The 26,154-nt window shown below is 38.5% G+C and overlaps 1 protein-coding gene across 3 annotated transcripts in view; it reads left to right on the top strand.

Moving 5' to 3' along the window:
- The window catches only part of sema5ba (sema domain, seven thrombospondin repeats (type 1 and type 1-like), transmembrane domain (TM) and short cytoplasmic domain, (semaphorin) 5Ba), a 344,594-nt gene extending 326,600 nt beyond the window's left edge, over positions 1 to 17,994 (top strand). For 2 of the 3 annotated variants that reach the window (XM_055230747.1, XM_033987339.2), the window contains exons 20-23: positions 932 to 1,069; positions 5,490 to 5,534; positions 7,382 to 7,587; positions 13,850 to 16,381. In XM_055230747.1, the coding sequence (XP_055086722.1) occupies positions 932 to 1,069; positions 5,490 to 5,534; positions 7,382 to 7,587; positions 13,850 to 14,041 (581 nt within the window). In that variant the 3' untranslated portion in view covers positions 14,042 to 16,381. Of the gene's footprint in view, positions 1 to 931; positions 1,070 to 5,489; positions 5,535 to 7,381; positions 7,588 to 13,849 lie in introns of all 3 variants that reach the window. The other variant, XM_055230746.1, reaches the window with a different exon arrangement.
- The last annotated feature ends 8,160 nt before the right edge of the window (positions 17,995 to 26,154 follow it).

Here is a 26,154-nt window from a genome sequence, read left to right as displayed (position 1 = left end):
AAAGTTCTACAGTATAGCATTAAATATATGTATTTTTCATTGATTAAGTTGACAGCTTTTTTATTTTCTAGCACAGTAATTGAGTATTTACAATGTAGTCCTTGATTTTTTTTTTCTGCCTATGTAATACTTGAAGTAGTTATGTTATGTGTGTAAGGTTGTGCTGTGAGACAAGCTCAGATCGTGGACTCAGAGAGGCCTGATCCAGAAGGTAAAAAATCCAGTCTTGGTTTGAACCGGGACCATAAACTCTACAAGAACATACAGCTTCCACTGCTCCTCTTATCCTGTCCACTCTGTCCTAAATGGGATTAAAGCCGAGGTTTTTCCTGACTTTTGGGTCTCGTTTTGGTGGCAGGTTTTACAATGGGAAAAGTCGAGCTTGATACAATGCACTAAATACCTCCATGCAACGCTGTTAGACGTCCACTGAGTTGTATGGTATGGGTCAGGAATTAAAATTATGTTCTAGATCTGTCTGCTTGGCATTGTTACAGATTTTAAAATAAACTGATCAGTATTTGCATATGAAATGTACTTTGTAATAGTAATACTTGAGTAATCAGATTTATTATACTAAAGAGCACAAGTTAGGGGGTGCACTCACAATCTTTCCAAATTATCTATTTAAATTTGGGAGAAGGAGAGCAAAGAACCCACAACCTCCTAGTTAAGATAAGAGCTAATTAATGTGCCAATCTTGACCCATAGTTTATAACTCAGTGGACATTCTTTTTCCTGTTGTCTCTGGTGTTTGGAACATCTATTTATAGGTTTCAGCATCCTGTTATATGGCGCCATTTTGAGGACTGTTAACATACACAGTCTTTTGTTGTGTTTTGTTGTAAAAGTAATTCCTTTTCCTTCTCTCTCACAATCCCTGCCCTTTTCCCCCCATTTCGCTTCCTCCCACCTTTTCTCCGTCCATCAGGTGGTTGGATGGCCTGGTCTCTGTGGTCTGCCTGTGATGACTCCGGGCTTCAGATGAGAAGCAGAGTTTGCGGCTCTCAGAATGGGACTCCCTGTGTTGGCAACAGCACCCAAAGGAGAGACTGTAATGAGATACCAGGTCAGTACAAACTAAAACTACAGTCAAATATGCTGATACTGTCTGACTATGTTTTTTTCAATACTTAAGGCAATGTACCTTAGAAATGTGAAAACAGAACTAATTCATTTTAAAACACTTTGCTGTGGTTCAGAGTTATTGCTCATATTCCTCATTAATTCCTAGCATTATTTAGTCCACGCAAAGAGTTTATAACAACTTTTCACAACTTTCAGAGGCCTGAAACAAGACCAAGAACAAGCATGCTAACAGCACACCAGCCTTACTTCCTTGTTTATGGGCCGTAAAAATGGTTTATAATTAGAAAGCACAAAGAGTTTTGTGCTTCTTTCACAATATGTCTGTACTGTGGGAAAATACTTTTAACTTTACAGTGGTCCGTCGTTCATCACGGGGGTGACGTTCCAAAAATAACCCGCAATAGGCAAAATCCGTGAAGTAGTCAGCTTTACTTTTTACGATTATTCTATATGTTTTGCAGCGGTAAAACGCCTCACCACACACTTTATACATGTTTCTCTGACATTCACATTTTCTCACATTTCTCTCTTGTTTAAACACTCTCAAAGTTCAAACCTTTGTAGATTTTAAAGAATAAGCACAGTATTATAGAATTAAACCAAATACTATACTGTACTGTAAATAAAATGATGAATTAATGACATTTATGTGACAAACCGAAGATTCATTCATTATTCCATAATGGTGCCCTACAGCCACATAACTTATGCCTTTCCTCAACATGTCCAGAAGTCCAACTTTTTCTGTGATGGCCTTTTGGGCAAGGGAGTAGGTACATTTTGCTGAATGTTTCATTGACATTGTGGGTTTTGTCTGGGAGAAAACCTGCAAACATACAGCACTTCAGAGTCACAGAGTAACATTTATTTAAATTTGGCTGAACGCATTCTGTACTGTACAGGAGACACGTCTCTTAGCCAATCAGGACGCAGAACACAATGCACATTCATACACTGTCTGCATGCAAAATTGTACCAAAAAAAATCTGTGAAACAGCGAGACCACAAAAGGTGAACCGTGATATAGTGAGGGACCACTGTATGTTAATATGAAAACTGGGTACAGCCAATTTACAATTAGTAGTGCTGGTGAACAATAAGCATGGATTTATAATTGTTTAGTGCCATCCACTTGTTCAATAGTTCCAATAGTTCTGTTTGTTTTTACATCTCCTAATATGCCAGTGTTTTTATGTTATCTGTATGTCTGCTCAAATCAGTGTAGCTATTAATGACCATAATGCATTTGTTTTTTCACCAAAACTCAGGGGTAAAACTTAATATTTCTGCTCCTTGATTCATTCAGGATATTATTGCTTTGCCTGAAATGTGTTTTTAATGCTTAAAAATATCTTTAAAAACATAAGTTCTTACTGTAAGCAGGGTTATCTTTCTACAGATCTGACCCATACTTGCTGCTGGTCTCCATGGAGATAGATAAGTTAAATGGCAAACTGTGGAATAGTCTATGCACGACAAAAGTGATACAGCTCACCTTTGTTTTTGTTTTTTTTCCATTGTAAATTCTATTGTCCTATACTGAAAAAATCCCCATGTTAAGCAGCCTGTCCATCAAAACAACAGTATCTCTTTACTTAGCTTGTTTTTGCTCAAAGTTTAAAACACCAGGTGAAATCCACATCTGGTCAAGGACGTTCATTTGACTGATGCACAAACATCTCACTTTAATTTCAAACAGTGACAGAGGTGAGGCTCAGAGGGCAATGCGATTATTCACTTTGGCACTTCTCCCATTGGACAGATCTACACAGTATGGACAAACCGCCTGCTCCAAGCTCACCGCACAAGATTATTTATGACGACAATGTAACAGGAGATATACACCTGGGTTAGACCTGGTTTAGTCCTCATTTAGACTTCATTTAGACCTCATTTAGACCTGGTTAGGTGTATTTGAGCTGGGAGAGAGAGAGACACAGAGCCAAAAAGAAACATGTGATGGAGGGTCTGGGGGTCCTTCCACAAGGAAATTCCTGATAAAATTAATGTCAATTTCAGTAATCTGATAAACAAATCCTTAATTTGAATTATCTTGGGCCTGTTCTCTGTCTGTGCATGCCCCTCGTGGTCACTGTTAGCAGCACTTAAGGTCAGACCTGGTTTAGTCCTGATTTAGTGCACGTCTTGCGGGGTACTCCTGGTCTGCAGTTGTCAGTAAGTATTAGAGGTGCTTAAGGCTTATAGGTTAGCCATGAGTAAGACCTGGTTTAATACTTGATTAGTCCAGGATTAGTTCTAGTTTAGATCAGTTTTTGTGGGATTTCTCTGTGTAGTGATCAGTGCAGTGTCTGTGCGATGTCCTTGGTCAGGGCAGAGAGACAGTTCTAATATTAAGCCTCATTTATGTGTATCCACGGTTTAAACCTGTTACAATTGTCCATATCACATAAAAATATCCACATTTGGTTTAAAATTGATTTGTTACTATGAAAAGTTATTGTATTCCCTCCTTCACAAACTTTTACTTGCGTCCTTGATGGCTCCTCTGCGCCTGACTGAGCACATTTTACGTCCTTCTAAATCTCCACAAACTCTTCAAGGATTCAAAGTCAGAATTCAAGGTGCCATTCACTGAGCGCTGCGCTAAAGGACCATGGGAGGGACCAGTATGTTAGCAACGCCGCGCAAAGCAAGGACTCATGCTAATTATAAGAAAACAGGGAGGAGAGGGAGTACATGGACTCTATAAACTTATAATAAAGTACGGTAAGCATAAAGCAGTTTATTGTTAAAGAGGGGGTACTAACTGCTAACATAACATATCTAGATCATCGTGTTACCTTTTATTGTTTTAATGCAGCTGTATTTGCTGAAAACAATGTATGAACTAATTTAATAAAAGTCACATAAGGCTTCAGATAAATGAACTGTTTTCCAAATACAATATACCAGGGGTGTCAAACTTAATTTCAACAAGGGCCACATCAGCAAAATGGGCCAGATGTAACTGTAAAACCATATAAATGTAACTGAATGTAATATTAAATAAACGTAACTGTTTTTGTTAACTTATTACTTCATTACAAACATTGCATATGCGTTTAGATGTTAAAAAAAATGACTGTAACTGCATATCTCCTGATAAACTGACATTTTAAGACATTCATACGTTTTAATTAACCTTGTCACGGGCCACATAAAATGATGTGGCAGGCCGCTTTTTGCCCCCGGGCCTTGAGTTTGACACATGTGCAGTATACTATTTGGTGCGACAGTGGCTCAGTGGTTAGAGCGGTGCAGTCCTCCAACCCGAAGGTCAGATTCCCGCTCAAACCAGGTCCTGTTGTTGTGTCCTTAAGCAGAATATGAATGTGGTCTGTGCGTGGTGGTCGGAGGGGCAGATTGGCTTCACTCAGCCTCCTCCAGGGCAGCTTTGCGTTATTATTTTAATGGCAAAATTTGACAAAAGATAGATGCTTCAGGAATCGAGATTAGATTTGAAAAAAATATTAATTCTTTACTCATTTTTATTGTTTGAAAAAGTACACATACAGTCTAAAACATCTTATGCTCATTTCATTTGAGCGTCTGCAGGCACGTTTAATTACACTTAAGCCTATCTGGTGAGTAATTTTCTCTTCATTATAAAATTCTATCTCCAGTCTCCCCAGCTCCCACTGATCTGCACCAGTCTCCTTCACTCAAACCTGAAATAAAATGAGATGTGATAGGTGATATGACAAGGCATTAATATTAATAGGCCCATGTGCTGATGTGAATAGGCTGACAGACTCCTGGGAACTCTACAGGACAAAACCTCATAACATCAGCTGCATAACAAGTGAATAAGGGTCAAAGGTCAACAGCACAACTGTTAGAGTCACATAACGGGTGCAATTAGCCATATTATTATTTTTTAAGCATAATTTACTGTTGAGTTATCTAAACAGCGACGTGACGTAAGCTGCCCTTTTAGACAAAACTTTGGAAATTAGCATGTGTAAAACCTTAATTTAAAGGTTCAATATGTAACTTTTCCAGTGGCGTTGGTCCAGTACTCGCTAGTGTGATCGGTAGCTATCCATCAGAGGTGCCAACAGCTGCGTGCGATGATGTTTATGGCGGCGGCGGTGGCTCCCGTTGGGCTCCGCAGTTTTGTAATGTTCAAATGATAAGATAATGATGCACAAGTGTAATAGAGTATAACTATAGGCCGGGCACAAGCACTATAGGTCGCCTTTAAATGCAGATAAAAGGATCAAAACACGGAGCTTCAATGTTTTTTGCAGCTCATTCCAATCATCGAGAGTGAACTTTTGCTCAACCTCCATTTCAACTCCTCATTGAGTCTAATGTTATTGCATGTATGTTTTTTTTGTCCCTCGCGTGTTGCCGTCCCGTGTGCATGTGTGTCTGACCCTTTCCTCTCCTCTCCGCAGTCATTCTCCCAGCTTCAGGCTTTGATAAGGACCAACAGTGCGGAGGTAAGCTTGAAATGGAAATCTCCCCATGTATTGTGTCTATATATGTTGAATATATGTCTGCATGTCCACTGTCTCCCATACACATACATCTACTGCATACTGTTTAGTGTATGGGCTATTGAGTTGTAGTAAAAATACGTCAGAAAGCTTGGAGAATGGTGGGTGAAAAGGGCAGGGCTTGTCAAAAATGTTGACAAGAAACACTACGACAAAAGTGCACACGCAAGAAGTGGATGTTTTTGTCAAGTAAAAAATAGACTATAACACAAAATGTCAACAAGAGGTAAAATGCCTTGAATTCAGAAAATGTATTATATTATCGTTTTTTATACAGTTGTGGGCTTATTTTGTGTTCAGATTTAGAAATGATTTAGATTTTTTTTTTTTTTTATTGCATTTTCTTATTTAAGCTGCAAATGTCAAAATAAAAAATCTCACTTAATTCAGCTAAATATGTTTTTCAGTGTACTCCAAATGAAAACTACTGATAGCATATCTGATTAGCATATAATTAAAACATAATTAGCCTGGATATTGTCAATCTGAAATAGCTGAATACATTTCTACACATAGTACAAATTAGCCGTGCCAGACAGAATTTGAGTCTGCTGAAAATAGCTAATCACGCTAATTATTTTGTGACCTGTTTAAAAGCATTTTGAATTAAAGTCCCACACAGTATTTTATTGTTGCTTTAATAGGCTCTGTGCACAGTGTCATTGTTAGCACCACTACTTCCTGTCCAGTTGTGTCCCTATGAGATTTTCACGGTAAAATTAATACATATTTAAAGATCAGGCAGTGACAGGGAGCTGTGAGTGGATGTCACCGACAACATGTTAAACTCTACACAAATAAAATGAATACTTCACCAGGGGACATGTCTGTGTTTAGACAGAGAGATGTTTGTGTCTCAATGCTAATGCTAATGATGATTTTGAGGCACAATAAATATTAAAACAATGCCACAAACTGAAGTATTCTACATATAAAAAATGATTGGGTGGTCTTTATTGTAATAGGTTGTTTTTTTTTTTACATTTTCTGATTTTAATAAAAGTAACTGTTAGCTCTGAGCCTGTTATAAATGATATCCTTTGACAAAAGAGGTGGCTAGTACACAGTTTTATTTACCCAAGTATATTTATTTGACTAACTTTTTGGAGAAAATGTATTTCTCTGAGTAATTTTTATACTCTTGAGTAATATTTTTATTGAAGTAACAGTACTTGACAAAATGTTTTAGTTACTATCCTCTCAGTAAGTCGTATGTTGACAATATGAAATTATTTGAACAGTTTCTTGTACTGCTCCTTCAGATATGATTCAGTGTGTCTCATTTTGGGGGAAAAAACAGATTTATGTGCTGCAAATTAGGCCTACATTAAATTCAAATTATAAGTCAGATGTTGTGTACATACTGTTACTCTTACAGTTACTCTTGCTGAGTAGTAGTTTCCCGAAATACTTTAGACTCTTAATTGAGTAACTTGGATCACTACTTAATAATAATAGATGTGTGTTTTTCTGTTTTTGTGGTCCAGCTTTGCAAATGCCAGGTTTTGTGCATTTTTTTTTAACATGTTTTGTCCTTCCAATTACAATAACTAATGAACCATATGTGGCATTCCGACAGTTACTCTTACAGTTACTCTTATTTGAGTAATTTCTTCTTGAGTAACATAACCTGAGTTCATTTTTTGCTACTGTGCCCACCTCTGCTCTTCTTGGAAAACTATAACATAAAACAGCATAGCATAACATTTGAGTGCTAACCTGCAATGATGAAAAGTTGTACAATAAACATTAAGATACATTAATAATAAACATTATGTGTGTTCTTGCAGCGTTCACATCGATACACCTGATAGCCACGGGCGTGTCCTGCTTCCTGGGGGCGGGGCTTCTGTCCTTTCTGGTTTACGTTTATTGTCAGAGATTCCACAAACCGTCTCAGGAATCGGCAGTGATCCACCCCACCACTCCAAACCACCTCAACTACAAAGGCAACACTACACCCAAGAACGAGAAGTACACACCCATGGAGTTTAAGGTACGTGGGATTCTTATGAAGCTAGAGATCTATGAAGACGAGCAGGTCGCAGATTCCCTCCAGAAAAAGTCTCAAAGTGCATCTTTAATTGATAATCATGATCATTTACTGTAGGTCACAACATAATCTTAGAGCTAAAGGAATGAATAGTGAGAATTTTAGAAGAAAGAGTTAAGTTAAGCCCAGTTTTATTTCAAGACGCTCCCTGACAAAAGCGATATGCCATAACAACCCCATGTTAGTCTATTTTCTGATCTATATTATGTTGTTTCGTCATCAAAAACATGCCTGGAGTTGTGTTTTGTTTCATTCACACATGTTTAACACTCAAACCCTGCATATTTAGACATATGAATTCTTTTCTCAAACACAGGAAGTGCTCCACTGTGTTTTTCAAGTCCAGAATTTGGATGATTTCAGCCCTGGAGTTGCCAATTTGAACTAAACACTAGTACTGCTTTTAATCGTAGTAGTAGTAGTAGTAGTAGTAGTAGTAGTAGTAGTAGTAGTAGTTGTTGTTGTAGCTGTTGTTGTTGAAGTATTATACACATTTTAATGATTGACCAGTTTATTTGCAGTAGTAGATGTAGTAGCTTATTATAAAAAAACACTGTATATATGTGTCATTGTCTATTACTCATGTGTCACAGCTAATCACGTCATATAACAGAAACCCCCATGTAATTCCCCCGAACCCCTCTCCATTCTGTGAGCCTATTATCGTATGTGTCATTCTAAAACATGGGCTCTGACACCTGCCCGTGCTGTGCTTGTTATGGCAGTGTGGACAGGAGGCTGCAGACTCCTCTCATTATCTGTAATAAGTCATATAGATTGTGTTAATGTGGCATCACAGCACTGTGGAGTCCCTACAGTTTAACATTTAGGTCAGATTTCTACGGTGGAATTTGCTGTTTAAAGGTCCTATATTAAGCAAATTTGACTCATGTGAACTTTTAGTCATGTTCTAATGCTGTTATCTCCTCAAAAACATACCTGGAGTTGTGGTTTGTTTCATGTTTGAGTAATCATTTATTATTAGTCTGTCTACATCTTCAAAGCTCAAGATGCTCAGTTCCAACTTGTAGAACTGAGCTACCTTTTACATTTTGTTCAGTACAGATTGGCAATTCCAGGTTTGAAATCATCCAAATTATTCTAGTGAAGGTCACGAGGTGGAACAGAGTGTTTTTTTGTTTGAGAGAAGAACTCAGCCTTAATATGCAGGGTTTGTGAGTTAAACGTGTGTGAAACAAAACACAACTCTAGGTCTGCTTGTGATGAGAAAACTGTATTATTTCTTTACGTGGTTTATGGTTAACATTTCTTTAATTACTGGGCCTATCCACATGAAGCAAAAATCAGCACACATTTCAGCATCTCTTCTGTAAATAAACAAAAGTGTTTTGTTTTTTTGTTTTTTTTGTTTTGTTTTTTTACAATAATGTCAGAAAGTGGTGCCATTGTTCAACCCCAAAGACTATTGCTGTGAGTTGAAAGGGCTTAAAGCCATATGTTTCATTTAATTTCATTTATGTATTAATCTTGATCACAGGTACACCTAAAGCACATCTCACAATATGTTCTGATACAAGCTTGAAAAGGAGTGGGAAGAAGAAAACTTGTCAAGTCCCACCCCTACGTCCATCAGGACACAAATCAAACACTTTTAATGTTTATGCTTCATATTCAGTTGAAAGAAAAAAGAAAAGGGGAAAAGGGAGAAAAAAAAGTACATATATACAGCAGCTATACACATATACATAAATATGCACACATATATGCACACATACATACATACATACCATATATACACACACATACATATCATATATACATATATATTACATATACATATATACATACACACATACTTGCATACATATACATACACATTCAATCTCATTCAATTCATGACAATAAGGCTGGCCTCTCTCTGTATTCAGAGCACACCATGTCTTTAAATAAAAACTTAACTTTATGAATGCTTTGGCATTAGATAGAATAAAATCTCCATAGTATATGGAATATCTTATGTTGGCTTGGTTCAATGTTTGTGGATCATTAGCTTGGATCATTTTTTCAAAAACAGTCAATTTCCCTTATATAGGCCCCTCCCATCCATCCATCCATTTTCTTCCTCTTATCCGGTGCCGGGTCGCGGGGGCAGCAGTCTGAGCAGGGACTCCCAGCCTCCCCTCTCCCCAGACACGTCCTTCAGCTCCTCAGGCGGGACCCCAAGGCGTTCCCAGGCCAGCCGAGAGACGGCGTGTCCTGGGTCTTCCCCGGGGCCTCCTCCCGGTGGGACATGCCCAGAACACCTCCCTAGGGAGGCGTCCAGGAGGCATCCTGAGCAGATGCCCGAGCCACCTCAACTGGTTCATCTCGACATGTAGGAGTAGTGGCTCTACTCCGAGCTCCTCCCGTGTGACTGAGCTCCTCACCCTATCCATATGGGTGCGCCCAGCCACCCTGCGGAGGAAACCCATTTCGGCCGCTTGTATCCGCGATCTTGTCCTTTCGGTCATTACCCAGAGCTCACGACCATAGGTGAGGGTAGGAACGTAGATTGACCGGTCAGTCGAGAGCTTCGCCTTCAGGCTCAGCTCCTTGTATCGGGACAGATTTCGTCCACCCCCGGAGCCTTGCCACCGAGGAGCTGGTGTGGGCTTGCCCATTGCCCCACAGCTCAGCCGCTTTGTGTTGGGGTTCACCGAACACGAAGTGACACCTTCGGGTCGGGGACAGGTCTCTCACTGTTGTGTCGGCCTATGGGCCAAACAGCAGTGCAGAGTACCTGGCCGTCTTGGAGTCCCTGGGAGGGGCACTAGACAGTGCACCGACTGGGGACTCCATTGTTCTCCTGGGGGACTTCAACACCCATGTGGGTAATGACAGTGACACTTAGAGGGGCGTGATTGGGAAGAACAGCCTCCCTGATCTGAATCCGAGCGGTGTTTTGTTGTTGGACTTCTGTGCTAATCACAGTTTGTCCATAACAAACACCATGTTCGAGCACAAGGGTGTCCATCGGTGCACGTGGCACCAGGACACTCTAGGTCGGAGGTCGATGATCGACTTTGTTGTCGTGTCATATGAGATCCAGCCGCATGTCTTGGACACTCGGGTGAAGAGAGGGGCAGAGCTGTCAACTGATCACCACCTGGTGGTGAGTTGGATCCACTGGCGGAGGAGGAAGCCGGAAAGACCAAGCGCATCGTAAGGGTCTGTTGGGAACTCCTGGCTGAGCCCTCTGTCAGGGGGGTTTTCAACTCACACCTCCGGGAGAACTTCTCCCTGATCCCGGGGGAGGCTGGGGACATGGACTCCGAGTGGGCCATGTTCTCCACCTCTATTGTCGATGTGGCCGCTCGTAGCTGTGGTCGTAAGGTCTGCGGTACTTGTCGCGGCGGCAATCCCCGAACCCGGTGGTGGACACCAGAAGTAAGGGATGCCGTCAAGCTGAAGAAGGAGTCCTATAGAGCCTTGTTGGCTCGTGGGACTCCTGAGGCAGCCGATGAGTACAGGTGGGCCAAGCGTGCCGCGGCTCGTGCGGTCACAGAGGCAAAAACTTGAGGTTGAGAGGAGTTTGGAGAGGCCATGGAGGAGGACTATCGGATGGCCTCAAAGAAATTCTGGCAAACTGTCCGACGCTTCAGGAGGGGGAGGCAGTGCTTCACCAACACTGTTTACAGTGCGGGTGGAGAGCTGCTGACCTCGACTAGGGATAGGCCCCTCCCCTCCATCTCAAATCCTTGATATGGTAAATGGTCACATTTTTATACAGCTCTTTTCCACCTTCAAGGCTCTCAAAACAATTTACATCAAGGAACAACTCACCCATTCACACACACATTCATATACAAGTGTACGCAGTGGTACGCAGTACACTGGTGATGAGGTGGGTTAAGTGTCTTGCCAAGGACACAACAACAGCATTCATCTGTGGGAGCTAGAATTGCACCACCAACCTGTTGGTAAGTGGATCTTACCGCTCAACCAATGATGTTTATGTGGAATTCGAACCACCAACTATGCAATCTATATTTGTGAACACACAGCTAACGTCTATGCAACATTCATGTTTATGTGTCACAGTCCAACTTCTCAAACCAAAGGAGAAAAGACAAAATTCAGAAAGACATTGGACTGAAATAGGGAAGAACGATGATATGAAAATCCAAAATACAATAGTGATTGTGAGGGGAAAGTACCAAAGCTGGAATGAAATATGTAGACAGAAAGAAATCAACACAAGGCACAAAATGATGGTACAAAGCAGCACACATGCATTATAAAGTGTTCAGGTTGTAAGAGAGATGAGAAGAGAGAGAAATGCCCCATTAGAAATGAATGAGGCAGAAAGATGGTTATAGACGTTAAAACAGACGTGACATGAAGGGATATTTCAGAAAAAGAAAATATTCTTAAAAAGCTAAAATTGCTCAGTAGGAGTGTTTGTCCTTTGATCTGAAAGTTGGCGATTCAAATCCCCTCTCAACATAAACATGATCATTGGTTGCGTGATCAGATCCACTGACTCACAGGTTGGCGATGCGATTTCAGCTCCTACGGATTAATACTGTCGTTGTGTCCTTGGGCAAGACATTTAACCCTCTTCGCTCGTGTCTGTGTACACTGTTGTATAAATGTGTGTGTGAATGGGAGTGGTTCTTTGAGTTTTGTGAAGGTGGAAAAACGCGATATAAAAATATGACCATTTACCATTACCATAAAATAATAATAATAATAATAATAATCATCATCATCATCATCATCATCATCTCGATTTTCTCTTTAGTTACATATTAATAGAATAAGTATTTGTTACTTAATTTGAGTCAAGTAAGATTTTTTCTTCTCATTTGGACTTTTAAAATACATTAATTTTTATTTATTTATTTATTTTGTGACAGATTCCATTGTTAATTTTTGTCTTTCTTCTAGGACGTAAATTCAATCCATTTTAGATTTGTTATTTTTTCCAGATTTGGAAAAAAAAACGAAAAAAAAAACATTTAATTCTAATGGAACTGTTAATATTACCAGTCTCCCGGTTTAAATCTACCCAAGATACAATATGCCAATGATGTCACTTCAACCTATAATCAATGTTTTTTTATCCATAAATATTACATGAAGAAATCCCAATGTAGGTCAGTGGGATAGTTACAGCATCACTCCCTTAGCACTGAAAGCCTCCTCTCATTAGCTATAATAAGTCCAGCACATGGATGCACAGATAGTGTCAATGCTACATCCATGTTTACTCACCTCCTCCAACCAATTCATCCCAGGCACCGTGAAGCATTTTCAGCATCTCTAACAGGATTACAGCCCCCCTCTCTCCAGATGGATTGCATTAGGCTAAGTGCTTCATCTAATGCCTCATGTTACCACACGCACATAAGCCAATCATGTCAGAATAAAAAGTGGGTTTCCTCTGGTTTTTCTGTAGCGCAGAATAGCGACGTGCTTTTGTGATGCTTGACATGAGCTAAATTAGGTTTGTTAAATTGCTTTGGTTTTGAATACACTCACGCTCCTGCTCTAACCTTGAGGCAGGAAACAGCAGCAATGGAGGAAACGCAAGTTGTTCACACTAATTCAAATGTTAAACTTTTTCAGGGAAGTTTTACTGAAAAATAGCAAGTACATTTTGGTATTCTTGGTCTAAAATGCAAAAACAGGTGGGGTATTGTCCATAGAGACTAATTTGAGTATATAACTTTACAGTCAGTGTAGTTTTTGCTTTTATTTTTGAAACGGCAACTGCTAACAATCACAAGATGTTCACGTGAGATGTGTCTTTCATCATACGGGTAGTACTCAATATTGTTACTTAAGTAAAAGTACCAATACAGAGGTAAAAAGTAAAAGTATCACATCAGATTTTGAGGTGTTATAACTCTTCAAATGTAGTGATTTTGATCAAGATTTGTACAGAATTTTGTTCAACAGAAACAACTGAACTGATGTTTTTTTCTCAGTTTTTATTTGTATTTTTTTTTATTTGTAAAATGTGGATTAGAAAGCACAGATCTCCCAAATGTAGTGAAGTAAAAGTAAAAATGATCCACTTAAAGAAAATCAAAAAAGTACAGATACCTCAAATATATACTTAAGTAGTGTACTTTACTACTTTTACTTACTTACATTTCACCACTGTTCTAGACTCTAAAAAACAGCTATAAAGGTACTTACTGTAATGGAGGCATTTCTAATCATTTCTGCTTTTTTTTCTCTTTTTCATTCCTTCCAGACTCTGAACAAAAACAACCTGTTACCGGACGAGCGCTCCAACTTCTACCCGACGCCTCTGCAGCAAACCAACGTGTACACCACCACCTATTATCCCACCGCGCTCGGGAAATTTGATTACCAACCCAACTCCTCCCCCTCCCCCTGCCGGACCTACAACCATAGCAACAACACTAATAGCAACAACAGCTGAGACCCGCCCCTCAAAATACAGGCTAACCCCGTCTACGGCCCATAGTCGAACAATGTTACGCTTGGGACCTTTAGACACTTCTACTTGTGGAATTACTTTGGATTACTTCAGGAGGACTTGAAGCTACGACTATTTTTTGCTAAAAAGTGGACCTAGTCGGACCAAGCAATGCTAAAATGCTAAAAGTACAGGCTTCGTATGGCAAATCAAGCTAGCCTTTTGGTTTCACTACATTCTCAGCAGCTAAAGAACTAGAAATGAACCTTGCTTTTGCTATACCCATGCTACAAAACAACAGTTTAATATAAGACTTAATAATACTGGAATATATTGAAGCAAAATTGTCGAGAAGGAGGACACAAAATGGACAATTGCAAAAATAAAAACTCAACCAAGAGATCTCCAAAGTTTTGAAATGGGACAAAGTCGTACTGTTTATAATGCCTCGGGTGCCTGAACGCAGTAGGCAGGATTGGCCAGCAGGAGGGGCCAGTGAGTTTTTTATTCATTTTTGTTTTTTTTTAAAGAACAATAAAGACTCAATTAATGAACTAATTGATTGTACAATTAGTTCAATGTGTAATCTACTGGTGGTCATATATGAGAGAGATGACCAATGAAAGCGCTGTAAGACTGGACTATGTGTTTCTATGGCGATAGAATAAGCTAGTAGACTGGCACTTATTGTTTTTGTTATTTTTTTAAAGAGGTTTTGTTTTTATGCTAAGACGTAGCATAGGAGGACATATTTTGTTAAGTAATTGTTGATTATTAATGTTTTCTGATTTGTTAGCATCTTGGTAACATTTTATATGTTTGGACAGAGATTTACATTTGTGCCAAAAATATTAACAATAGCAGCTAAGTAATCTGTGTTATAATGTTGTTTCTTCATTACAAACACACCTGGAGTTGTGTTTTGGTTCATTCACAAGCCTAAGTTATTTTTTCAAACTGAAAACACTCTGTTCCACCTGGTGATGTCATCAAGTGGTAATACAGGAAGTCCACTGTGTTTTTAAACTCCATACACCTTCACTAGAATCATCTGGATAATTTCAGCCCTGGAATTTCCAATCTCCACTAAGCTAGAGGTAAAAGGAGCTGTTAACTTGAAAACTAACACTTCAGGACATCACAAGGTGGAACGGAGCATTTTGAGCATTGGAGATGTAGACAGACTAATAATGAAAGGTTACTTAAACATGTGTAAATGAAATAAAACACAACTCCAGGTATGTTTTTGAGGAGGTAACAGCATTATAACATGGCTTAAAGCTCACAAGGGAACATTTTGCGTAGTACAGGACCTTTAAGATTTCTGTACTACAGTACTTCAATATTTGATACCACTTTATAACAGTTGCACCTACAACAGCCTTAAAAAGCATGAACAAAGACATAATTCATAATGAACAAATGGTTTATAAAGAATGATTCTGTCTAATGATTCTATCTATCTATCTATCTATCCCTAAACCCGTAATCAAGTTGTACTAAGCCAGAACCATTCTTAATAAATCATTTGTTCATTATAAATTAGATATTTGTTCTATCTATATTAAAGCTAATTAGCATGCAGTTATTATAATGTGTTACCAAAGAAGTCTTCTTAAAATTTGCCATTATTTCACAATCAGCAATGGCTTCAATCATTAGCATAAAGGTGGCTACAGAAATGCTAAACCATTTGAACAGCTAATACAGTTTTAGGTCTAGGTTTAGTCCCAGTTTAAGCCCAGTTTTGATGCTGTGACCCTTATAGTCAAAAAGTATAGTTTGCTAAATGTTGACAGTACAAATGAATCCAATACTATGTTAGCATCCTTTTGAGCTCTGTGATTGGCTGAACACTAATTAAGAGGCTGTTTTGCTCGTACAATATAATATACTAAAAATAAAATGAAAAAAAATAACAATAATTGAATCAATAGTGGGAAAAACAACATATATATTTTAAAATCTAGTCTAAATTTCTGAGTAAGATGAATATTTTTGGCACAGATGTGATTCCATACATAAATACCACTACAAGAATGTATTAACTGTGTCATGTTGTGGTTCAAATAACATGAATGAACTGAAGCCTGTGAGTGCATGTGAGCGCGGATGGACCACATGTTTTGACTTTGTACCCCTGAATACACTGCAAAAACGCCGTTAAGATGACTACAATTCAGAATATTAAACTTGATTGAAGTACGTTTTGGCTGAGTTACATTTTAAAGCTTATACGACCTCCATTTCATTTGTGATGTCATATTTATAACTAGATTCCAGATCTATTGACCACTTGAAACCATTCTAAATCAATTTATATTCTGAATTTAACTCATTTTAACTTAGACATGCACCGTGTAACTTTCCTACAAGGGTTCTGCCAACTGTTTGTGTCCATGGAGATGTTATTGCTTTGCCTTGAATGCCCCACATTATGGCATTAACCCCTTTATTTCATTACTTGTTTTGTTGCTCAAAAATACTTAAATAAAACATATATTCTTGTGAGTGGGGCTCCCTTCTCCACAGATCTAACCTTTACCTAGTGAGGTCAACTGCCATGTCTTATGCCATGCAGTGAAACATTAGGCAAAGCAATAACATCACCATGGAGACAAGCAAGTGGCATTTCTTCCACCGGGAAAGTTACACAGTGCAGATTTAAATATATATTGCTATTATGGCAGTGTAATGCATTTGTACATTTGATTTGGTCCACTGGTTTTACTGACAGGGAGCTATATAAACTGCTCAATGCTTGGTAATAAAGGGCATTTTACATTATATTTGATATCGCTCGATCGATGAATGCTAAGTCCACTTTTGTTTAGTGCACGACGCGAGGACTAAACGTGTGTATATAGCCAGCCTCCTGCAGCCCTGTAAATGTTCCTGTATATTGTAAAGCTAATACTGTTTGTTTAAAAAGCCTTATAGTTGTTTAAAGAAAATAAATTGCAGCAGCTAAGTACACCCCGACCATAAGATTTGCATGGGGACACCGCAGTCAATTTGAACCATAAAAACTGCAAAACATAAATGAAATCCATATGTACATGAACAAAAACAAACACGCATAATTCATTAAAAATAAATACATAAAAAATTATAATTAAAACGATGTATTTATCACAATAGTATTTTACACTTTACTACACAGAATAATAAGATAAGATAAGACATTAATCCATAGTGAGCTAAAACATAAATATTAGTTTAATACTTGACTCTGTGTACAATAGTGCCCGGTAACCTCACTGTTAGCGTCACTACTTCCTGTCCAATTAATAAATAAGAATAAAGGATTAAAGATAAGGCAGTGGACAGTGGAATGAGGAAAGAGAGATGTTTGTGTCTCAATGCTAAAGCTAATGCTAATTTTGAGGCATCATAACTGTTAAAACAACACCATAAATATAACAATGATTGGGTAGCCTTTATTTGAATTAATTTGAATTTTAATAGGTTGTTTATTTTATGTTTTCTGATTTTAACAAAAGTTAGTTTTGAGACAACTAACAACTAATGAAAACAAAAACTCGCATGGATAATATAGTTTGGAAAAAAAAAAATCCAGTATCCTAATCTCAAATATATTGAATAAGTCAAATAATATAGACCAACTATTAACAAATCGAAACACGTCCAATCTATTTAAAGGAGTGAGTTGATCCTTCTTAATAAAGTTTCATTTCTGCAGTGTAACAAACTGAAAAACACATCTTTGTTCAAATACTTAATGAGGTCATTGTTATTAATCATGGTTCAAAAGTAGTTGTTCAAATTGCGGGCGGTGTCCCTTGCGACGTGAGGCCTGAGCCCTTCTATGCAATGTCCCGGTGTGCGTTTAGACCTGTATGTAGACTGTAATCACTGCCTTTTAGACACTGTGAATTTTTGGTATCCTATATTTTTGTATATTGTACATTATAAAGGATAATAAACCTTGATGCCAATACAAAAGACCTGCTTGTGGTTTCATCTAGAATTAACTTGGATTTCAGTTTTTGTTATAGATTGTGTGACATCTATAATGCAAGTTTGATAATTAAATGATAAACACATTTTTATATAGCGCTTTTCTACCTTCAAGGGGCTCAAAGCACTTTACATCAAGGAACCACATCACAACAACAGTAATCATCTGTGGGAGCTGGAATCGTATCGCCAAATCAGTGGATCTGACCATTCAACCAATCATGTTTTTAGGTCGAGAGCAGGATTTAAATCACCAACCTTCAGATTAGAGGACAAACACTTTATCAGCTGAGCTACCATCACCCTTTATTATTTGTATCCTCTATTTAAATACTATTTTCCCTGTTTTTTATAGCATTTTTATCAAGTAATGTTGTGAAATCTAGTCCAGCTGAAAATATAGTTAGCCGATATTTGAGTGGCTGTATATTATAAGAATAATATATTGTACCATGTTTCTTACATTTACTGTGTTGATTTCAAATTTCCAAAAACATGCAGATGGCCTGGTGACTGGTTTAACATTTGTAAAGGTGTCTGAGAAGGATGCATCACCAGCCTGCTTCAATCTATATTCAGAGAAAGTAATGAGACGACAGCAGATGAGCTATCCTCGGTGGAAGTCAATCATAGACTGTATATATAAATGGACAAAGCTAACCGCCGTGTTCCAAATAGGAAGAGAGCATAGGCGCGTTTCCGGCTCCATCGATTCACTCATCAATTCACTTTCAAACGGAAGATTCATCGTCCCTCTCTTTTCATATTGACCCACTCTATGTGATTCTAGTGTTTTTATTTCGCTATTGTGTCAATAAATCAAGATATGAACAGTAAAAACAAACAAATTAAGTGCTTCTTTGCTTGAGGTCACTCCCGCACCACTGCAGGAAGTAATCTTCAACAGTCTTGCTTCGGATTGGCTTATTGGTTGATACTCGTGGTCGGCATTCCAAATATGGAACTCCAAATTTGCCCCTATACCCATTAGCTTCACTGAGCTTCATTTGCCTGGAGCTGAATGCTACGGATGACATCACACTCCCGTCACACTTTAGTTAGTGGTTGAAACATAATGTTTTGCAGACGACATTGTCCTTCAAACTACTGAGACTCCAGGATCTGCTAAACAAGGCTGATACTGTGTCAAGAGCATTCCAGCTCAAAATCGGCACAAACAAAGCTAAAATAATGGCAGCCACCAGGGATATTACGAGATCAGAACCAGACTGAATTTATCATGATCAGCCCTCTCGAGCTCAACTTAAGAGCACTAAATTTAGACTCCTGAGAACTTTGGTGTGGCCCATGGTGCTGTACAGCTGTGAGGCCTGGACCCTTCGTGCTGCCCACATCAGCAAACTGGAAGTATTCAAACCCACATGCTACAGACACATCCAGAGGACCCCATGGACTACCCACAGAAAAAATGAGTCCGTCTTTAAGGAACTGGGGGCAGAGTGACTACTTATATCAACTGTAAGAAAAAGAAAAAGCTAGTATTTTGGTCATATCATCAGGGTCCAAAATGCTCCTAGTATACAGATGAGGAGACAAAGGTAATGACCTCCAAGATTCAACCAAAACATATCTTGGAAAGTACATAGCTTTGGCAAGGCACTGGAGTGTGTGGAGGAAGCTGGTTGAGAAGTTAATGATCCCTGACCCTGAGAAATGAGGATGGGAAAAGGCAAGGCAGATGGCCCACCACCTGTAGAACACCTGATCTCATCTGAGCTCTGAAGTTAAGCAGGGTTGGGTCCGGTTGGTACTTGGACGGGAGAGCACTGGAAACACCAGATGTTGTATAGGTGTAGGCACTGGTGACTGAGCTTCTACTGCGTACTGTTGTTATGTCCTTAAGCAAGACAATTCACCCACCTTGCAAATAATGCAATGTAAAGAGCTGTGGGTGTCCTAAGGTTTATTATTCCAACGCATAATTAGTTATCAAGATCTGGAGAGGGGTTCCCACTGCACGTATGAACAACTGTTCTTCTAGTGTTGACCTGATACACAGCAGGTGGTTCCAACTTACACACTTCACTCAGTTTTCTCTCTTAAGAGCCTTCACCTGGGAACAAAATTGTCCAATCTACACCTCAAGATGTTGTATTACGATATACACCAAACTGTCTAAAGCATGATTTTTGTTGTATTTCTTTCCTCTTAAATGTTGTGTTGAATACTGTGTGCTAAAAAAACATTGCAATCAACTTGTTTTCACTAAGAATGCTACACATGCTTATATTAAGATGTCGTCACTGACACTTCTGTGACAAAAGGTTTTGCAATTCATCTTGTACTTAAATACAAATTATACAATGTTTGTTGATATCTAATCCTAAACCTTTTTTTTTTTTTTTTTTTTTTATGTATTCACATTTTAACTCTAAAATACACTGCCTGGCTAAAAAAGTTGTCACACACTCTAATATTTGGTTGTTCCGCCTTTAGCTTTGATTATGGCATACATTCACTGTGGCAAGATTTATTTCCATCCAGTGTTGCATTAATTTTTCACCTGTTGCATTGATGATGGTCGAGTCTGACGCTGCACAAAGTCTTCTACAGCACATCCCAAAGATTCTTAAGGAGGTTAAGGTCTGGACTCTGTGGTGGACAATCCATGTGTGAAAATGATGTCTCATGCTCCTGAACCAACTCTTTACCAATTTGAGCCGGATGAATCCTGGCATCGTCATCTTGGAATATGCCCGTGCCATCAGGGAAGAAAAAAATCCATTGATGGAATAACTTGGTCATTCAGTATATTCAGGTAATAATAATAATAATAATAATAATAATAATAATACATTTTATTTGTTAGGCGCCTTTCAAGGCTCTCAAGGTCGCCGTACACATATACACACATACACAATACAAATAGAACAATGTAAAATGAATACATTTAAAAACAATTCATACAAGCAGCGGCTGCCAAAAAACGCGCCAGCATGCGCTCACTTCCGGTTCCGGTCCCGGTCATCTACTGGTGATCAGGTGTCAACTGACCTCATTCTTTGAGCACAGACTGTTGCTGAACCTTGACCTGACCAACCCGGCGAGGCTCATAGATATTTGCTTAGTTAAATCCAGATGGCGATTTTTTTTGACGAGGCAGTGTATGAAGTGTAATTTAGATTTTTACAGCACTTTTTTACATAAGGATGAATAGGATAAAAGATAAAATATGGATAAATGCTCAAATAATTAACAATAAGACATCCAAAATCTACAAATGTTTTTGTATCCATGGCAACAAAATGAATGAAAATGAATCTAAACCTGGTTCTATCCATTTTTCAAATTCATATATTTTAAATCTGTGCAGTTTTAGCAGAGGGACAGAGAGAGAAGGGTGAGTCATGTTGTGTGATTTTTGAAGAGGTTTTAAATCCATCATTTCCACTTTACTGTTACAAAAGGCAAAAAGTGGAGAGAAGGAGGAGGACAAGGAAGAGAGGAGGAGAGGGGGAAGGAGGCACAAAGGATTAACAGAGGAGTGGAAGAGAGGAGAGAGAGAAAGAGGAGGACCTGAGCACACTTTGTTACACTTCAGCAAACTCCTGCACTTAGTCACAAGCTGCTCCAGCCGTTTATGTGACGTCATTCATCTATTTTTAACCTGGAACATAGTCAAAACTGCAGTAGAATATATTCAGAGGTACCTGGGGTCTAAATTATACAGCTAATCAGCAAAAAAAAACTGCTTTGGTGTGGAGCTCAAAAGTGACTGTTCGCTCTGGTCAGGAATTCAATTTTCCGTTTGTTTTTCCCAAAACGCATTTGTTTTAAACCCAAAAAGCACATTTAAGACATAAGATTCTGTGAAATGTTTCAATAACTTAGCGGTTTATAAAGTTTCAGACACAGAATAAAATCATAGGTCTTGAGGCCATCAGTTACCACACAAATAACAAGCTTTCAAAATGTCTTTTTTTGTCATTTTTTTGAAGGACTAGGGGAAAAATGAAGGAAAAAATTACTTCCGAAACCAGGAGGTGGGCGCTCCATTGAGCTGTTGTCTGAAGTGCATGTTATTGTGCCCCTGAGCAGAGCATCTCACTCACATTCCCTCAGTCACATGTGTGCAAGTGTGTCACAGGAAGTGAGGATGAAGTAATTAGTTTTGTTGCTGAAGTAAAAGTACAGATACAGAGGTAAAAACATACTGAGGCAAAAGTAAAAGTATCACATGAAAAAATCTACTTAAAAGAAAAAAGTTTTGTTAATTTGTCAGTTAACAATATGAATCACCTTCTTTTTTATTTATTTCTCATAAATTTTGTGTATTTATTTTTGTTTTGCTCAGAGACTAGGCTTGAACTTGAAAACTTATTCAAACATCCTGAAAACTTAAAACTATTCAGGATGTTTACCACAAACATGGTAAAAAAAAAAACAAAAAAAAAAAAACTCAAATCTGAAATGAATATGAATATGAAAAGTATTTTTTAATTTTCAGTCCAGTTCAAAAAAATGTAGTGGATTAGAAAGTACAGATACTGCTCTCAAATGTAATGAAGTAAAAGTAAAAACTGTCCACAGTAAAGTACAGATACGTAAAAATTCTACTTAAATACAGAAATGTACTGCTTGTACTTTGTTGCCTTTCACCACTGGACATAGGGGACATTCATGAAGTATGTCAAAAAATTATATTTTCTAATATAATATTTGAATTATCTTTTAGTTTAATTTGAGCCATGTTCCCTGAACATGCATTGTGTTATCAAAATGTTTGTTCAGTCCAGATGTTTTAAAGGAGCTGTACCTGATTTTTATCATCTTAAAAACTTGAAAAACAGATTTAGTTTGGAGTTCAAAAACACTTTACAAAACTCTGGGAGACAAGAGTGCAGTGTCGTTGTCACAGAAAAAACCTGTTGTAGTTCCAGCTAAGTCAGTTTTCTGGTCAGATTGCGTTAACCTCCTAAGACCCGAGCTCTTGCATGGCTTTATTCATTTGTCTTTGTTATTTGATCTGATTGGGACTTGATGAGTGTAAAAACAAAGAATTATCTTTTTACACTATGAGAAAAATTATGTCTACATATGAGGACATTCATTCTACTTTTTAATCATTTTGATGGAACAAAATAAAATCACATATGAATAATGATTTGCAAAAACTATTAAGTGCCTCAACACAGCAACATTTTGTAAAAAACAAAATGAGAAACAACAATCGTGCCTCTTGAAACAAAGTGTCTCATTTGAAGTGCTGCTAACGGGTGCATTTGCCTTTAACAAACTCCATCTGGAATCTAAACTATAATGTGTTAACCTCTTCTGTCACCACTAAGTGACAATATAATGACCTCATACACTGCCTGGCCAAAAAAAAATTGGCAAAAAAAAGGACACACACTCTCAAATTTGGTTGGGCAGCCTTTAGCTTTTTGATTACGTCACACATTCACTGTGGCATTGTTTCGATTTCGCTTTGCAGTGTCACAAGATTTATTTCCACCCAGTGTTGCATTAATTTTTCACCTGTTGCATTGATGATGGTCGAGTCTGACGCTGCACAAAGCTTCTCCAGCACATCCCAAAGATTCTCAGTGAGGTTAACAGCTGGACTTTGTGGTGGACAATCCATGTGTGAAAATGATGTCTCCTGCTCCTGATCCACTCTTTCACAATTTGAGCTGGATAAATCCTGGCATCGTCATCTTGGAATATGCCCGTGCCATCAGGGAAGAAAAAATCCATCGATGGAATAACCTGGTCATTCAGTATATTCAGGTGTCAGCTGACTTCATTCTTTGAGCACAGACTGTTGCTGAACCTAGACCTGACCAACTGCAGGAGGCTTGTACCTATTCTCTTAGTTAAATCCAGGTGACCTTTTTTTTGGTCAGGCAGTGTATGTGGACACCACAAAAAAAATATTGTGGCCTAGACAACTCAAAATGTGTTGTCCACATATGTTGGATGCCAGGTCCTAAGAACTTAAAACAAAGCTAATAACAACTAACATACTAACACGCACTTCCTGACAGCAAAATGCACACAGCAGACTTAAAATACATGGGAAACAATCAGGTACCGGGCCTTTAAATATCTTACATAGCCGCTCATAATTAAACGTGATGTATTATAATTGTTGTTTAGCAGGGCCAGACACTGAAGAATGCCCCTTAAACAGGAGGAGCGGGGCCCACGTCTGAAGCAGAGTTATAAATGAGTGGATTAGTGCAGAGGAGATAGGCCCGTATTGAAGAATAGCCCAGTGTCCCATACAAACTGCATTCATCACAGGTTATCTGGACACGCTCCTAACCCTCTGTTCACGCCGCGAGCAGGGTTTTAATGCACGTTTAAATCAAGTGATAAATATCGTAGCCGCTGATCGTGTTTACAAAGTTTCACAGGAAAACTTTAATACGGATGTGGTTTGGGAGTGTTTTATAATGAGGTTTGGTTTTATAATTACAGCTTCATTAAAGCAAATAAAGGGATATATGCGAAATGCTAATAAAATGAACAGGGCAGTTTGGATGGTGTGGTTGGTTATAATGGAGAAATTCAACTATTTAAAGGTCCTCTATTATGCAAAACTGTCTCATGTGAGCTTTTAGTCATGTTATAATGCCGTTACCTCCACAAAAAACATATCTGGGGTTTTGTCTTGTATTATTCACACATGTTTGAGTAATTATTAGTCTGTCTGCATGCTCAAAATGCTCTGTTCCACCTTGTGATGTCATGAAGCAGTAGTTTTCAAGTTAACAGCTCCTTCTACCTTTAGCTCAGTGGACACTAGCAATTCTAGACCTGAAATTACTCAAATGATTCTAGTGAAGGTGTATGGAGTTTAAAAACACAGTGGAGCACTTCATGTATTACTATATGACATCACAAGGTGGAAAAATAATGTAATATGGGCCTTTTAAATGTGCACTATTTTGAAATGTAACAAATCCACAACATTAAGTGTCTCCAGGAAGACAAGCATGTAGCAGACTCCCACTACAAAAGTTACATAGTGCACCTGCATGTATGTCTATGGTGGAATGTTCAGCAGTTACCATGGTGACACAAGGCACACATTAGCAAACACTGCCAAAAAAGATCTAAAACCGTCTGATAGCTCAAGTAAAAAACACAGAATGAGACATTTTCAGGAGCCTGTGATCAATGAGAGCGTTTATGGTTCTGTTTAAGTGTTTGGTTTTTGATAAAAAAGTGAGAGTGACTAAATGAAAAACTGTTGCCTAATGCTAGCTTGTGACTGTAATGTTATTTGAGTGAGACTTGTTTAACAGCACAAATCAGCTCACCTATGAACCATAGTTCCAACTATGTCAGCATTCTGTCCATATTGTGTGAAAACAAAACTCTAACTTGAGTTAGATGCAAAGTATCAATATGAAAGAGGACGCCATTATGAACAGAAAGATGTTTATACATTCAAACCATGTACCGCTTGTCCAGATATAAAATGAATATTGGCCTGTCCTCTCCAGCCCAGAGGAGCAGTGATTTGGGAGTGAAGCGTAGAGCACTTACCCTCGTTTAGACACATTTAAAGCGCTCATTTACAGAGACAGTTTGAGCTGAGCACAGCACTGGACCTGTGTCTCTCTTTATGACCACAGACTGGAGTAATGGACCAAACATCTGAACCAGCAGCACACCCAGAGTCCAATGATCACTAGAAGAGCCAGTACTGCTCCACGGGGACAAAAAGGGCATTTACTGGGCATAGTGGTGAAGAGGTACTTAACTGTTGGGTTTCATACATGTGTAAAGAAGTGGACTAAGTGAGCGTGACGCTGCCCATAGCGCTCAGCTCCCGTCAAATGAAGGCCACCGAGGCTAGCAGTTATAGAGACAAATTTGAAGTTCCACAGTTGGAATTTCAACTATGAGTATCATAGCAACCAAAGAACCAATTCAGAGCGAGGCTGTTGAAGGTAACACCCCTTCCTACCCACACCGCTGGTTTAGCACGGAGTGGACGCTTATAGCAACGCTGTCAATCAAATTTGTTGCTAACGCTAGTGACCTCAGGGAAAGAAGGTACTTGATTTGTCTGTTATTAATGTTTATATCTTGAGTTATGGACACAATAGCAACAGCGGCTGTTATGGAGAGATGGGAGACAGTTTTTTTGTAAAGTGAAA

This window comes from Periophthalmus magnuspinnatus, chromosome 21 (genome assembly GCF_009829125.3).
Source record: "Periophthalmus magnuspinnatus isolate fPerMag1 chromosome 21, fPerMag1.2.pri, whole genome shotgun sequence".
NCBI lineage: Eukaryota > Metazoa > Chordata > Actinopteri > Gobiiformes > Gobiidae > Periophthalmus > Periophthalmus magnuspinnatus.
This window is presented reverse-complemented; position numbering and strand designations above follow the sequence as displayed.